Below are 14,182 nucleotides of genomic sequence, written 5' to 3'. Positions count from 1 at the left end.
CAACCAGCATTCAAAGCAAAGCTCTGCGTGTCCTTTAAGAAGCCTGGAGAACTATTCCTGAAGACTACTTAAAGAAAATACAAGAAAGGTTCCTGAGAGAGTTCAGGCTGTGTTGAAGAATAAAGGTGGTCAGATCAAATATTCAGTCGAGCTTTTTAGAATTGTACAAACTCAGTTTTTGCCTTATGTACTGTATTTACATGTACGTTTGCATTATCCAATAAATTTCCCACTTTCCTAGCAAACTAAAAAGAAATGAGAGAAGGCCCAAGACATTTGCCCAGTACTGTAGAGTACTGAAAAAAAGATTGCCATCATGCATTGAAAGCAGTTCCAATACTAAGTATTATCTGGTAAGTATGAATGCCATTCTAGTGACAAATATCTAATACCAGCTCAAAAAAAACAAAAAAGTGGTGGCTGATAAAACTCGCTCTTAAGTTTGCAATTTTTGATTTTTCACGGGGATTCCAGTTACCTTTTTTGTCGTATAAATATTTAACATCCCAAAGTGTTACTATGGTTCCAGTCCTTTTATTACAGATTGGAAGAAGTATAAAAACACCCTGGATTGTTTTTGTTGACCTAAGAAGTACGCAACATGCCGCTAAAGATAATGAAAGGCTGCATTTTGCAGATATATAAAGCAGTTACTGTCTTTGTGTTAGTCAGCACATTGCTGGTATGCCTGCCTCCATTTGTGTTTGCACATTTCTATAAATCACTGCATTGTTTTTCCATTTTCCTAAAATGTAAAGAGGAAGTTGGGTCTATAATCTGTCTCTCCCCGTTTGCCCTGTAATGGCTTTTCGCCTTATGATAGATATATAGGGTTAGACTCCACCCCCGTCCCCCTTGAACGGTGAACTGTCCGTAACTGTGTGTGTACAAATTACAAACCAACTTGGACACAATGTACCACATGTCCTATTAAGAATCACAGTCAGGTATTTATTAATCAACAGAATTTATTTACAGAACATAAAAGTTTGTAGTTGGACTGTTTCATATCATTCTGAGAGCAGGAAAACATTTCACCTTCAGATTAACAAAGAATGAATTTACACAAAGTGAAATGAATACAGACTTTACAGCCAAAGCCCAGTCACAACAGTCAAGAGTCAAAGCCTTCATTGTACTTTTGGTGTGATCTCCTCCACAATGCAGCATCTCTTCTCACACACCAATCACAACACCCCAGTTCCCGCTTTCATCAACTGACTGTTCAAATGTAACCGCACTGCTTTTTGAAATAAATGCCAGTGAGAGCAGGTAAACCACAGAGTTTTGCAGAATTAAACTGATGACGTAAGGGGCCGAAAAGCAAGAGCAGTTAGTATGCTAACAGCAAGAAAAGATTCACATGTAAAAGACAAGATATGGTAACAACACATACTGTATGTGCTAAAACTAAAGAAAGGTCCACAATGTCCACTGAACCCACCACACACACTCTCATGCCATCCACAAAAGTACTGTACATCCAAGTCCACACTGAGAGTGGCTGGAAAAGTTAATGTGACAGTGGCAGGCTCAGTTTGGTTCTCAGTCATCTCAGTTTATATTTAACAAATCCAGATTGACTCGAAGAAGCAGCACAGCGATGATTGTTTATGCGTCCTACTGGGCAAACCTACACAGGACTAAACCTTCTCCGGGCGAGCGCCTACAAAAACAGTGGGCTAGTAGAGTTAGCTGCTTTTAATGAACAGCAACACGATAAAACAAAGTTAAAAGAAACATAAAAAGCATATCATGTTATCCACATCTAAGCCAGTCTCTAACTCAGCTTATTCCCCTGCTCCAAAATTGTGCCCCCTCCCCCCTGAAAAAAAAAAAACGTGTGATGCAAGACACCTTTTCCCCTCAGTGGACAAAGAAAGCTAGATGAGTAGATCTAAAACCTCTGCCCATGCATTTGAATAGTAGTGAGTCAGGACAAAGACAGCTCGTAATTTCTAGTGTGCATTTAAATCACCAAATGTCAGCAGTATATATATATATATTTTGTGTGTGTACTTTTAGTGTGTATACATATATAAGAAAATCTGACATGTATATACACTAAAAGATGGTGTCCTTTAAATGCAAATAAAGCAGGAGGTGGTCTTGGCAGCACATGAGTTGTGTTCATACAATTTGCTTCCACTTCTGTCTCCAAGAGGCTGCTTTACACTTCATTTTTGTTTCCAGCATAAAGCCTGGTCCATGTCTTGGCTGCAAAGTAAAATAAAAAATACATCAATTTTAAAGGAAAACATAACTTAAAAGAAAAATATTCCATATTAATTGTGTGTGATATAAGTGACTTGTTTATATACAGAGATGAAGTGGCACGATTATGGGTAATGCTCCTGCATTATCATCATCATGCCATAATTTTAGTCAAGGATCAACATCACAACTGCCCAATCACATTGTTGTGATGTCATAACATTGCAATGTGGGGAGGGGGGAAAGAAAAAAAAAGGTCACAGCTTATATAAAACTCTCTTTGATAACGAATGGTAAGCATTTCAAGTGTTCTCTTTAATAATCTTTAATTTCGAGACTATAATAACTTTATTATCAAATCAGGATTGCTGTTACCTAAATTTGGTTAGTCATGGTGGTTTGCCTGTGATAGTTTTTAAAAAGCATTTGCTAACTTCTTCACAACTGCAATGTTGATTGTGGACCAAGATTATCATAACAACGTAGGAGCATCAAACTGGCTAACAACATCATGAATAATGAGGTAAATCTTATCTTTACACCACGCCAGATCATGGCTCTCACCGGTTTCTATGGCTTCAGCTTCACTGCTCTTCCACTTCTCTGCAACATCATTTGCTAGGGGATCGTCAGGGTTGGGTGCACTTAGTAAAGCCTGGATTGAGAGCAGCACTGTACGAATCTGCAGAGCTGGTGACCATTTATCTATTAAAAAATAAAAATAAAAACAAAGACAAGTGTAGTCAAATAAAAAAATGCATACAGGCAAAACACATGAAAAGTGACCAATGATCCTGTTTAGGAAGAGACTTTTAATAAGAGACAATATATTCTTTGTCTCTGATATGATGGTGAAAGGCATGATTAATATTCTCATAGATTTTTAAGCTACAATACTGGCTTACCTTTCAAAATGTCAAGACATATTCTTCCCAACTTGTCAACGTTTGGATGATAAATTTTGGTCATAAAACGTACTTTAGGAGCTGCCATGGGATATTCCTCTGGTAAAAAGAGTTCAAGTCTAAATGTGCCTCCTTCGAAAGGTGAGTCCTGAGGTCCAGCGATGACCACGTGAAAGTAGCGGGCATTGGCTTCATCTGGCTCTGCCTTGATGCCTGGGACAGGCTCTGCAAGCAAGCGCTGAGTTTCCTGGAAAAATAAAGAAAGCGGAAACAAAGGAAGGAGAAGGAATTAGATAAATTAGAATACCAAGTCCATAAAGGTCATTTTGGGGAACTGCTTTTGAATGTTGTATTAAAGACATCTGATAATACCGGGCAATCACAGGTATGATGGTTTCAGATAATATGGTTCCAGATTTAATTTTAATAATTTATCTTTTCATATCAGCTGATATATTGATTCTGGGTCATTAACGGCGTTTCCGGTGATATCTCGTAGAGCTACTCCAATAAATGCATCTAATTAGCAAAAGAATAGTAAACTTTAAAAAGTTTTGCTGATATTCATAGATCATAAATCAGGATGTGTTTAGTTGTTGCAGTGAGAAATAAATCCCCCTGTCCTCTCCTGTTATCCACTGTGGGTGCAGAGTTGCACCATACGCAGCCCTGCAGTTTCTAAACACATCCAAAAGAAGGTTGAAGGCAACAGATATCCTTAAAGCATGAAATCTTTCCAAAGATCTTCACAAAAAACCCAGACATGTGAGAAACAGTGCAATAATGGGCGCTGTGTGTTTTATGCACTTGAGTTAAAGTGTTTCATGGTGATCACAATCAGGGTCCTTAAACATCAGAGAGCCTAAATCTCCATCAGAGATAATGACTATCACAGCAGTGGTGTTCAACTTTCTGTGTTAGGTCAGACTGCTTTAGTCTATGCATACTTGCATAAAAGATGTTGTCTGGCACATTATTTCATTTTTCTTCCATATAAAACTGAACAATCAAGTCCTGCTCAAATTTCTAATCTGTGTTCTATTTACAGCAGTGTAAAACAAACTTGGCCACAGGTTAGAAATAAGTATCAAAACATTCACGCATTTTCTGCTTCACCAAGTGAAAACAAATTCTTGTGACAATGAAACGCACAGTTTACAATGGGTTTTCCTTGGTTGGCACATGGCCATTCATCAGTGGAATTTGATCAGTGGTCAGTGGTTGTTGATCAATGGCCATGAGAATTTGCATAATTAAGATTAAGGAACTGACCTCCCAGCCCATTGTTCCTTCAGTGGGCTGGTTTCAGTCATTATGCAAATGTACTGTTTATAAGATTGGCGAAACCTGCAGTCAGCTGAGACAGAAGAAGTCACTTGGATGAGTGACGAAACGTTTCTCCCACAAAACACTACGTCCAGATGAACAGAATCAACTTTTTGGAGGGGGACCCTTTAGCTATTACTTAAAGTAATTTAATGTTCTTTTCTGTATGACTTCATTCATCAGTCTCTCACATTATTTTAGAGGAATTCTGGCCCACTCTTCTTTAATACATTGCTTCAGTTCATTGGGGTTTCCAGACTTTCACTTATCCACAGCTCTCTTAAAATCCCACCACAGCATTTCAGTCAGGCTAAGATCTGGACTTTGACTTTATGTTTTTTCCTCAAACATTCTGCTGTAGATTTGCTGCTGTGATCATTGGCCTGTTGCATGACCTAATTTTCACCAAGCTTTTACTTTTGAACAGATGGCCTCATATTTGACTCTAGAATACGTTGATATACAGAGGAGTGCATGGTCCACTCAATGACAGCAAGGTACCCAAGTCCTGTGGCTTCAAAACAAGGCAAAATCATCACCCTACCACCACTGTGCTTGACATTTGGCATGAGGTGTTTGTGCTGATATGTTGTGTTCACTTAGGTCTCCTCTGTCCAAAGGATCCCCCAACCCACAAGTCTTAGTCAAAAAAAAGGGGGAGGGGGGGGGGGGCAATTTAACAGCTCCTAACAAAGCACTCTGCAACATGTGCAAGAAAACTGTTCTTACAGAAGGTGTAAACAGGCTCCAAAAGATAAGATACCAGCAGCTCGTGATGTGTGACCCCTACTTAAATGACACAACCAAACACAGCTGAAGCACTCAATATGACAGGAAGCGCAAATGCAAATTTGCGATCTGATTGCATAATACGAAGGCACGTTTTTAAGCAGCTGGTTAGCAAGCTCAACACAAAATACATCTCAATTTCCTTGAGTTATCATGATTTATCTTTAAAGGTTTGGCTTACATGCAACTTTGCAAACCTAAGTGGCGCTGCCTTGTTCTTTTTAGGAGGAGACTTTCTCCTGGAAACACTTTCAAACAACACATACTAGTTCAATCTCTTTCTAACTGTGTTTTAAAGAACTTTAAAATTCCAACAGCGGCCTGCAGAGTTGGAGATTTAGCTCTTGGGTTTTTTTTGCAGTTTCTTTGAGCATTGCACAATCCGAACTTGAGGGAAATTTGCTGGGATGCCCACTCCTGTGAGATTGTGCCTAAATGCCCCAAAGTGGCAAAACCTGCCAATCAATTAATCATGTGCATTTGATTAGCAGCACCTGGCTGCTATCTGCATTCTTGATTCCCAATGAAGCAGTAAGGATAAACTTGGTTTTCACAGGACTCAAGTATTTACTGTTGAATAAGTTGAACAAAACTGTTTCGTTATTTTCTCAGTTTTAAAAATGATAGTCTCTTCTTTTGCTGTTTGAAATGCACAACTGACTCCAACAAAACAAACTTTACAGTATTCAAAATTTAATTGAATAAATGTTCCAACAACCACCACACTCGTCTTTTACACTCGTTTCCTCCATGCAACTGCGAGTGAGATTCCTGAAATGTTTCAGATAACCCACAGACAAAACCATGCAGTGAAAACACAGACAGTAGAGGGGCTCCCAGTCCCAGTCACACGCTCTCAGGGCTCAAGGGCTCGTCCCATCAAGTACTGTTCCCAGCCCTTCCACCTTTTCCCACCAAGTCTGTGCTGTGGCCTGCTTCCTCACACACCTGGACACTACACGTGTCCAGCATAGATAAAGGCTGGAACCCACCAAATCAATTGTACTGTATTTGTTTTAACATTCACTCAATTATTTTTGCACACATTTCTGTATAATAAGGTAACGAACGTGGATAGTCAACCACAAAAAGTCCCCTTTTTATTGATGTGTGTGCTAATAAAAAGCTTGTGTCTGCAACAACAGATCTAGAAGGAAACAAAAGTGAGGAATCAACTACATTTGGAAAGCTTGGTTGAGAAAATGCACACTCAGGAAAACACAGAAAAATGGGAAAATGACACATTACCCTGCTAAGAAGGCAAACGAGTGAAAATGTATTTTAATCATTGAACGGTGACCCTAAACGTAACATAACAAATACAACAAGCAGTCACACTCGTTCTAAAAACATGGACCCCTCGCCCAAAAAAAAAAATCGTCAGGTTGAGTGTAACACAGGTGTGGATTTTTGATTTGGGGTGGCGTACAGAAAAGGAAACTCTAAAGGCCTTAAATATGTCAACTTAACAACAGTTTTACAAATCATTAAGCTCGTTAAGTAAATTAGCAAGTCATAATGTTATCATTAACAGAAAGTCATTCGCCTTGTTGAAGTAACCACAGTGGGAGCGATTTCATTCATCCAATTTGTGCAGTTTTTAAAACACGTTTTAATTACCTTACTAACCTTTAACTCCCAATGGTTGCCAAAAATAAAAATAAATAACGAAAAAATAAATAAAACGGGTGTGTGATTTTAAGTTATTGCAGTATACAGTAAAGGCACGAGGCTTGCAGTGTCGGGCTTTATTAAAATACAAGCAATGCTAAACAACTAGCCGGCGTTAGCATTTTTAGCTAGCCAGCCTTTCTGACAGCACTACAAGCAACTTGAGAACACCAGAAAAATATATTTAGACAAGTATATTTAGAAAAGGTAAGGACTTTTATCCGCCATCGTTACAGCACGGTGGTGTATTTTTAACCCGCCGTGTCTCGGCGTATGTGGGTGCAGAAACGAAGCGGAAGTTACTTTAACAAACAACCCGTTAGCCAGCGAGATGCTAATGTTAGCACACAAAACTGCTCGCCGGGCGCACCACCAGAGCGTTTAGGAGTTTGTGGCTGTGATTGTGGCATTTTTGCCGTTACTACGAAAGGCATGCTGTTGCTTGAGGCCTGATTTTTTTTCTTTTTACCTTAATGATCCTGCGGGGCAGTCCTGCCATCTTGTCTTAAATGCGGGCTTTTTAGCTCTCAGTGCCTTCTTTCTGTCGTTGGCATTGACAGCAAACACACGTCTTCCGGGTTCTCTGCGTCACGGTGATAGTGAATGGAGGGACGTGAACGTGACTTACACAGCAGCTGCTTGTCTAACACACTCACGATGCAAACATGTTTCTCGAATGGTTAAAAAATATTATTCCAAGTAAAGGTAACGTCTTCTTAAGGTAAGCCCTAATGGAAAACAATAAATATGGGTAACGTGGACTGGCCTGTACGTTTAATTTTTAATAGCATAACATGAAAAAAAAAGAAGAAGCGAACAGTTACTGGCAAGTTTAAAAAAAATTCAACTAAGAAAAAACAGATTTATGAGATTTATGTGACATGAGTGATATTTATAGTGATATATATTTATGCATCCAAAATTGAGCTTGACCAATATCTGCAGTGGCTCATATGGACAAGCCAAATGGCTTCCAGAGAAAAGTTTTATGTTCAGACAAAATAAACAATTAGCTATTTGGCCACAATGACACAAGGTAATGCCTTTAAGCTGAAGGAGACTGTACTAACTATCTAGCATGGTGGTGGTAGCACCATTTCCTAAGGCTGTTCCGCTGTCATTAGTTCTGGTACATTGCACAAAATAGATGTGATAATAAAAAGGGGGGATTAACTTCAAATTCTTCAGTGATTCTTGACAGTGATCTGATATCCACATCAAAAGCGGTTTTGGAATGGATAACGCATACTAACATTAAACTTCTCAAATGGCCATCCCAAATCCCCAAACTTAATCCTACTTAAAAATTTGTGGGCTGCATTTAAAAGCTGTGTCCATTCAAGGAAACCAACCAATTTAAATGAACTCTACCAATTCTGCCAAGAAGAGTGTTCAGATATTCATCCAGTTCCATCCAGTAAATGTTGCACCAACATTTATCAGAATCAGAATCAGAATACTTTATTAATCCCGAAGGAAATTAGGGTTACAGCAGGCAGCACGCTAATAGCGCATGCGCACTTACAAAGGAACCTTCTGACCAACTTTACACAAACATCACATTGGGGAGACATGTCAGAAAGGTAGGCTGATAGGAAAAAAACAATGAAAATACATAACATGAGGTAAGAGGAGGAGAAAAAAAACTCCACTCAGACTGAGCTCCTAGTGGGAGAACAGTTTGATAACAGAAAAAACACCTCAGCACAAAAAGCACATGACTATCAATACACCATAGAAACACAAGACAAGCAACAGGGGCGGGTAAAGGGTAAGAGAGAGCCGGTGTAGACAGCGCATCCGGTCCTGCAGCATGTCTGCACTGGTTCAGTCGACTGCCATCTTCCCTGGTAGGGCACAAGCATCGAAGCCGTTTGGAACGGGAGGGGGGATCAGTGTGTGCATATCAGTGTATGTGTGTGTGTGTGTGTGTGTCCAGAGTTCAGCTGAGACGGTGTCCTTCGCCCCGCCAGGCTAAGTAAACAGTCTTCCAGCCAACCCAGGTGGCCTTGCATGGAATGGGGGGAACAGTCTAAACACAGTCGTTATCAGGGTGTTTTGTTCAGCTCCAGCCTTGAGACCGCAGCTGGCGCCGAAGGGGTCTCCGCATGAAGTGATGGTGGTTTTTACTTTAGTGCAAACAACTCATATGAATTTCAGAGCTGTTCTAACAGTCCAACACTGGTCTCTCAATCTCCCGTTGGAGAGCCGCGAGCTTTCTATGATGTTATCCAAACTTACGTTCCGTGATGTTGTCGTTCTTTTTGCTCAAAGAGCAGGTTCTGAGAACTCACGACCGCAGTGCACTTCCCAAGATGTGATCCAATTTGCGCTCAAAGGTGTTATTCAAGATAGCCCCTCCAGATGTAATCCAGTTTTTCACTCAGAGGTCTTGTTCTGAGTATTCACGGCAGCCGTGCATTCTCCAAGATCTTATCCGTGCTGCACTCAATGAGACCATTTTGAGAAACTCACGCCTCGTCCCATCATTTCAATCCCAGCGGGCAGCCTTGTGGGGGTTTGAACAGCCGGTTCCGCTTCCTTAATTCTTCGATAAGCCAGGGCCAAGCCAGCTCCGATCAGCAAGAACCCTGTTATCATGGCATTTAACCCAGTATCACTGCGCTTGTATGCATATGTTTTCTACTTTGTACACCTAACATACAGTGCAATAGTATAGCATCAACTTAATTTCATAAGAGGAGTAGAGATTAAAGCTGTTAATATATATAAAAGTATATCCATCCATCCATTCACTTCCGCTTATCCTTTTCAGGGTCGCAGGGGGCACTGGAGCCTATCCCAGCTGTCATAGGGCGAGAGGCGGGGTACACCCTGGACAGGTCGCCAGTCTGTCGCAGGGCCAACACACAGGGACAGACAACCATTCGCACTCACATTCACCCGCACCTTCACACCAATTTGGATTATCCAATTAACCTATCTCCACAAGCTGCATGTCTTTGGACGGTTGACATCTTACTTTGACCCAGAAATCAGTTCGGGCTAATAAAAATGAGAAATAAAAATTACTTTATCAAACTCATAAACAATAATCATCATGTAATAAAGTGAGCAGTGACCAACTGCCTTGTTATCAGCACCACAGTTCAAAAGTCAGCATGCATGTTCATATTGGAGGGGACAGAAGCAGATTAGTGCGTGTGTCTCAAGAAGAAAGTCACCTGGATTTTCAAATGTATACCATGTGCATCTACTAGGAGGCTGAGGGGTAGCACTGGCAGCATCAGTATTTTTTGCACTGCAGAAGCTGTAGTAGAATAGTTACTATTAAAATCAACATGGCTGTTTTTTTGTCATTTGGCAACACCTTTTTTTCTACATAAGATAAGATAAGATAACTCTTTATTGTCATTGCACAGTCATACATAGTACAGTAGTACAATGAAATTGGAAAAACTGTCCTACGTCGGCACTACATATAACACAACACGACACGATATGACACATCACAACGTAACAAACAACACAACACAGTATATTAACTTAGTATAAAAAAGAAGAATAAGTGTATGTGTATTGCACACTGTTATTATTGCATATAAATTATTATTGCACCTTGTTATAAATATAAATATTATTGTTATCGTTTTAAACATTGTTACCTCCCCCTAAAAAGTCCAGGGAGGTATCCAGTCAGGTCAGCTATTTACATTGATCAGGGCTATTGCCCTGTTGTAAAAGCTGTCCTTGAGTCTATTTGTTCGGGACCTCAGCAGCCTGAACCTCCTGCCAGACAGCAGCAGCTTAAACACCCGGTGTCCTGGGTGTGTGTCTACATGTGCTTCCCAGCTGTGCTTGTTCCTGAAGCAGAAGTTGTTCAGAGGTTACCACAGTGCCTGATGTTGTCTTTCCCAGTGTTAGACAACTCAGCGCATTTCTTAGACTGAACATCTCCAAGGTCCAATAAACCTGCAGAGTCCTGTTGAATTTTGGGATATTTTTTGTCTCATGGATGAATAAGAAGAATATATTGGAGGGGGTTTGGAGCTCCTCCTCCTCCTCTCATATCCGAATGGACAAAAGCTTTTCCCCTTTGGGTGTCAGGCCTATAATGTGGACATTAGCAGTGCAACAACTTTCACCATGCGGTTTCTGCCCCATTGTAGCTCCACAGGTGCGTTTTTATGTCTCTTATGGATAGATTACGTTTTAATGCAAGCACTGTGTTTGAATGAGTGTGAGTTCTTTTTTTTATTATGCCGTTTGTCATAAATGTATTTCTGTGACTTAGTTTATGTATTTTGTATGTATTTACACTCTGTGTTACTGCTATATAAATGTAAGTACTTACTTTAAATAATGCAACAAATGCAAGATTGTTTTAAATGGTTAAAATTAGGTTTTGAAAACTTAATTTCAACTAGATAGCAAGAGTTTTTGGATTTGGTTAAGACAGCTCGTGCTCAGAGTTACATATTTAACTATCATCAGACAGATCTGACCTTGTAGTATTTAAAATGTATTTTTTATGCATGTACGTACACAGTATTAGATTTTGTGAAGGATTAGAAATTTTAGGATCATAAATTTCTGTCTGTGTAGGTTTGTGCTCACAAATGTGTGTGACGGTAAAATTTAATAAGTTATGCTTGTAAAAAACATTTTTTTTATATTCATGATAATATGGTAATAATAATAGCTGATTTATGTCAACCTGTGCACTTATAAAATGACGTTTCCTAAATTGTTTTGCTCTCATATCTTTTAGCATTTTGTTCTGCTTCACCTCCACAGCCATTTGAAATTTTCCATTGTTCAAGACACAGAGGAACAGATGAACCAGCACCTAATGCAGCCCTTCCGTCAGTGCACAGAGAGAACAGACAATACCAGCCATATTACAGGGGCTGCTGCTCACACCGAGGGCTTAATTCAAGTAGAAAGATTTATGTTAACAGAGAGCAGCCATACTTCCCAGGCCTAAATGAAGTGTACTTCACTTTGCTGCCAGCCTTTTGGTTTTAAGTGACCTTTAAAGCTTTACCTGATGGATATAGATATGTGCTGTGAGCAGTTCAGTTAAACACTGATTTTTAGTCTAGGTATCTTAGAGAAGCACTCATAGAGCCCTTAGAAAACTTAAAGAAAGTGATTTGGATTTAAAATGTAACCAAAATTTATAATAATATGTAATATGAAGCTATAACTTGGTTAGCATGATATCTTAAAGGTGAAATTCATTGGTTCCCTCCAACAGAAACAATATATACACCACAGGTATATACGTACCTGTGCTTTGAGTGACTGATATCTCATTATGTAATTTCACAGGTATTTCTGTCTTGTTTTCAGATCAGTGGAGCACACACTGCTACGTGCTATGTTTGTTCCTCCTCATCAACTGCTTTGGAGCAGCTTCTCCCCTTTATGCTCCTCCCGCGCCAACAGGTCTCCTCTCTGCTTTCTCTGCCACGCAAACCAGTAGCGTGGTGGGAGGCAAGCAGAAGGCAGTGACCTTCAACAGGCTCGTGGTCAACATCGGACGGGATTTCAATCCAGACACTGGCCACTTCCGCTGTCGCATCCCCGGGGCTTACTATTTCTCCTTCTCTGTGGGGAAATTTCCCAAAAAAATGCTTTCTGTCATCCTGGTGAAGAACGGAGAGGAGGTGCAGGCTATAGCTTATGACGACTTCCGCAAGAAAGGGAGAAAAGTTCAGAGCCAAAGTCTTATGATCGGTTTGAAGAAAATGGACATAGTGTGGTTGCGCTTGCAGCCTAGCCCCCAGTATGCTTTGTACAGCAACGCTGGGCCTTACATCACCTTCTCAGGTTACCTGGTCTATCCTGATGCCATGGCAACCAGCTACATCAGCAACCACTTGTCTACACCTGCTCTACCCTACCCAAACTGTCCACCTCAGGTCAGAGGCCAGAGAGAGCAGCCGCGGTCTGCCTTCTCAGTAGCACGGACATCAACCCTCATGGGTCACAGCAGCTGGACACAAGAAAAGCCACCAATCACCTTTGATGTAGAATATGTCAACATAGGGGGCCATTTCAACAAAACCTCTGGCCGCTTCACCTGCCACTTCCCAGGGGTCTACTTCTTCGCCTTCACTGTGGGGAAACACCCTCGTAGGGCTGTTTCAGTGAAGCTGATGACCGGGAAGGGTGAGGTGCAGGCGATGGTGTTTGATGATGACACATCAAAGAGAAGGGAAATGCAGAGTCAGAGTTTGTTGCTGTCTCTCAGCAGGGGCGACAGCGTGTGGCTGTACAGTCAACAGGATGAGCGCTTTGCTGTTTACAGCAACCAGGGCAGGTACACCACGTTCTCAGGCTTCATGGTTTATCCAGATACAGAAACACCTGCCACCAGCCAGGAGGACAGAGGTCACCTATAAATGTCTTAAGGTTGTAGCTGTTTTTTGTTCCCAGCCTGCAGTTTATCTCCACGTCAATGAGTCAGGTAGAATATTTAAACTGTGGTCAGCATAGTTTAACAGATTCCTCTCTCTCTTTCTTTTTGTAACATTTTGTTTGTTTTTATTAAACAGTGTTATTCCAAAAGGTAACATTTGTTGCCACCAGATGGTGCTATGATACAGCTAAGTGCAATGTTCTCTTAGAAAATCTGTGATACAGTTTGGGTTTAGGTGCACAGATACAACTATCTGAGAATTTTCATTTTAAAAAAGTGAACATTGCATGACAAAAAAAAACGTTGTAAATGATGTAAAGTTTATTCGAATTTATGTACTACAAAATGTAGACTTAGAGTTGCACCATGTTAAAGTTATTTAACTTTTATTTGTAGAAAGATCTGATTAAATGATTTGTGTGCATTTTGGGAAAATGATAAATAAATTTCCTTAAATGAGTTTTACATATGTTCTTTTTTTTTCTTCTAAATCAAACAAATGCTGGTTTGTGGATGAAAATAAACCTAAGATAAACCTAGAGATTAGACACGGGGCGATATTGGCTCAAGAGTTGGCATTTCGTCTTGTAATCGGAAGGTTGCCGGTTCGAGACCCGGCTCCGACAGTTTCCATCGTCGTGTCCTTCACCAAGACACTTGTGGTGGTGGTCAGAGGGCCCGGTGGCACCAGTGTCCGGCAGCCTCGCCTCTGTCATTGTGCCCCAGGGCAGCTGTGGCTACAATGTAGCTTGCCATCACCAGTGTGTGGATGACTGAATGTAGTGTTTAGTGCTTTTGGGTCCTTAGGGATTAAGCCCTATACAAATACAGGCCATTTACCATTTAATTAAGGATTTTTATAACATATTATAACACGGGACTCAACATC

The 14,182-nt window shown here is 40.4% G+C and overlaps 2 protein-coding genes across 2 annotated transcripts; one reads left to right on the top strand and one right to left on the bottom strand.

The window, feature by feature from the left end:
• Positions 1-950: 950 nt before the first annotated feature.
• ube2na (ubiquitin-conjugating enzyme E2Na) lies at positions 951-7,532 on the bottom strand. Its single transcript, XM_026176328.2, has 4 exons — positions 7,375-7,532; positions 3,120-3,366; positions 2,779-2,919; positions 951-2,217 (listed from the first exon to the last, which is right to left on the bottom strand). Exons 1-4 carry the CDS (start codon positions 7,402-7,404, stop codon positions 2,171-2,173), a joined length of 465 nt encoding a protein of 154 aa, XP_026032113.1. The 5' UTR covers positions 7,405-7,532; the 3' UTR covers positions 951-2,170.
• Positions 7,533-10,766: 3,234 nt separating this feature from the next.
• c1qtnf13 (C1q and TNF related 13) lies at positions 10,767-13,758 on the top strand. The gene is made up of 2 exons (XM_026177104.2): positions 10,767-11,043; positions 12,222-13,758. Exons 1-2 carry the CDS (start codon positions 11,013-11,015, stop codon positions 13,274-13,276), a joined length of 1,086 nt encoding a protein of 361 aa, XP_026032889.2. The 5' UTR covers positions 10,767-11,012; the 3' UTR covers positions 13,277-13,758.
• The last annotated feature ends 424 nt before the right edge of the window (positions 13,759-14,182 follow it).

This window comes from Astatotilapia calliptera, chromosome 7 (assembly GCF_964374335.1).
Source record: "Astatotilapia calliptera chromosome 7, fAstCal68.1, whole genome shotgun sequence".
Taxonomy (NCBI): Eukaryota; Metazoa; Chordata; class Actinopteri; order Cichliformes; family Cichlidae; genus Astatotilapia; species Astatotilapia calliptera.
The sequence above is the reverse complement of the archived record's forward strand: the minus strand, read 5'-3'. Positions and strand labels throughout refer to the sequence as shown.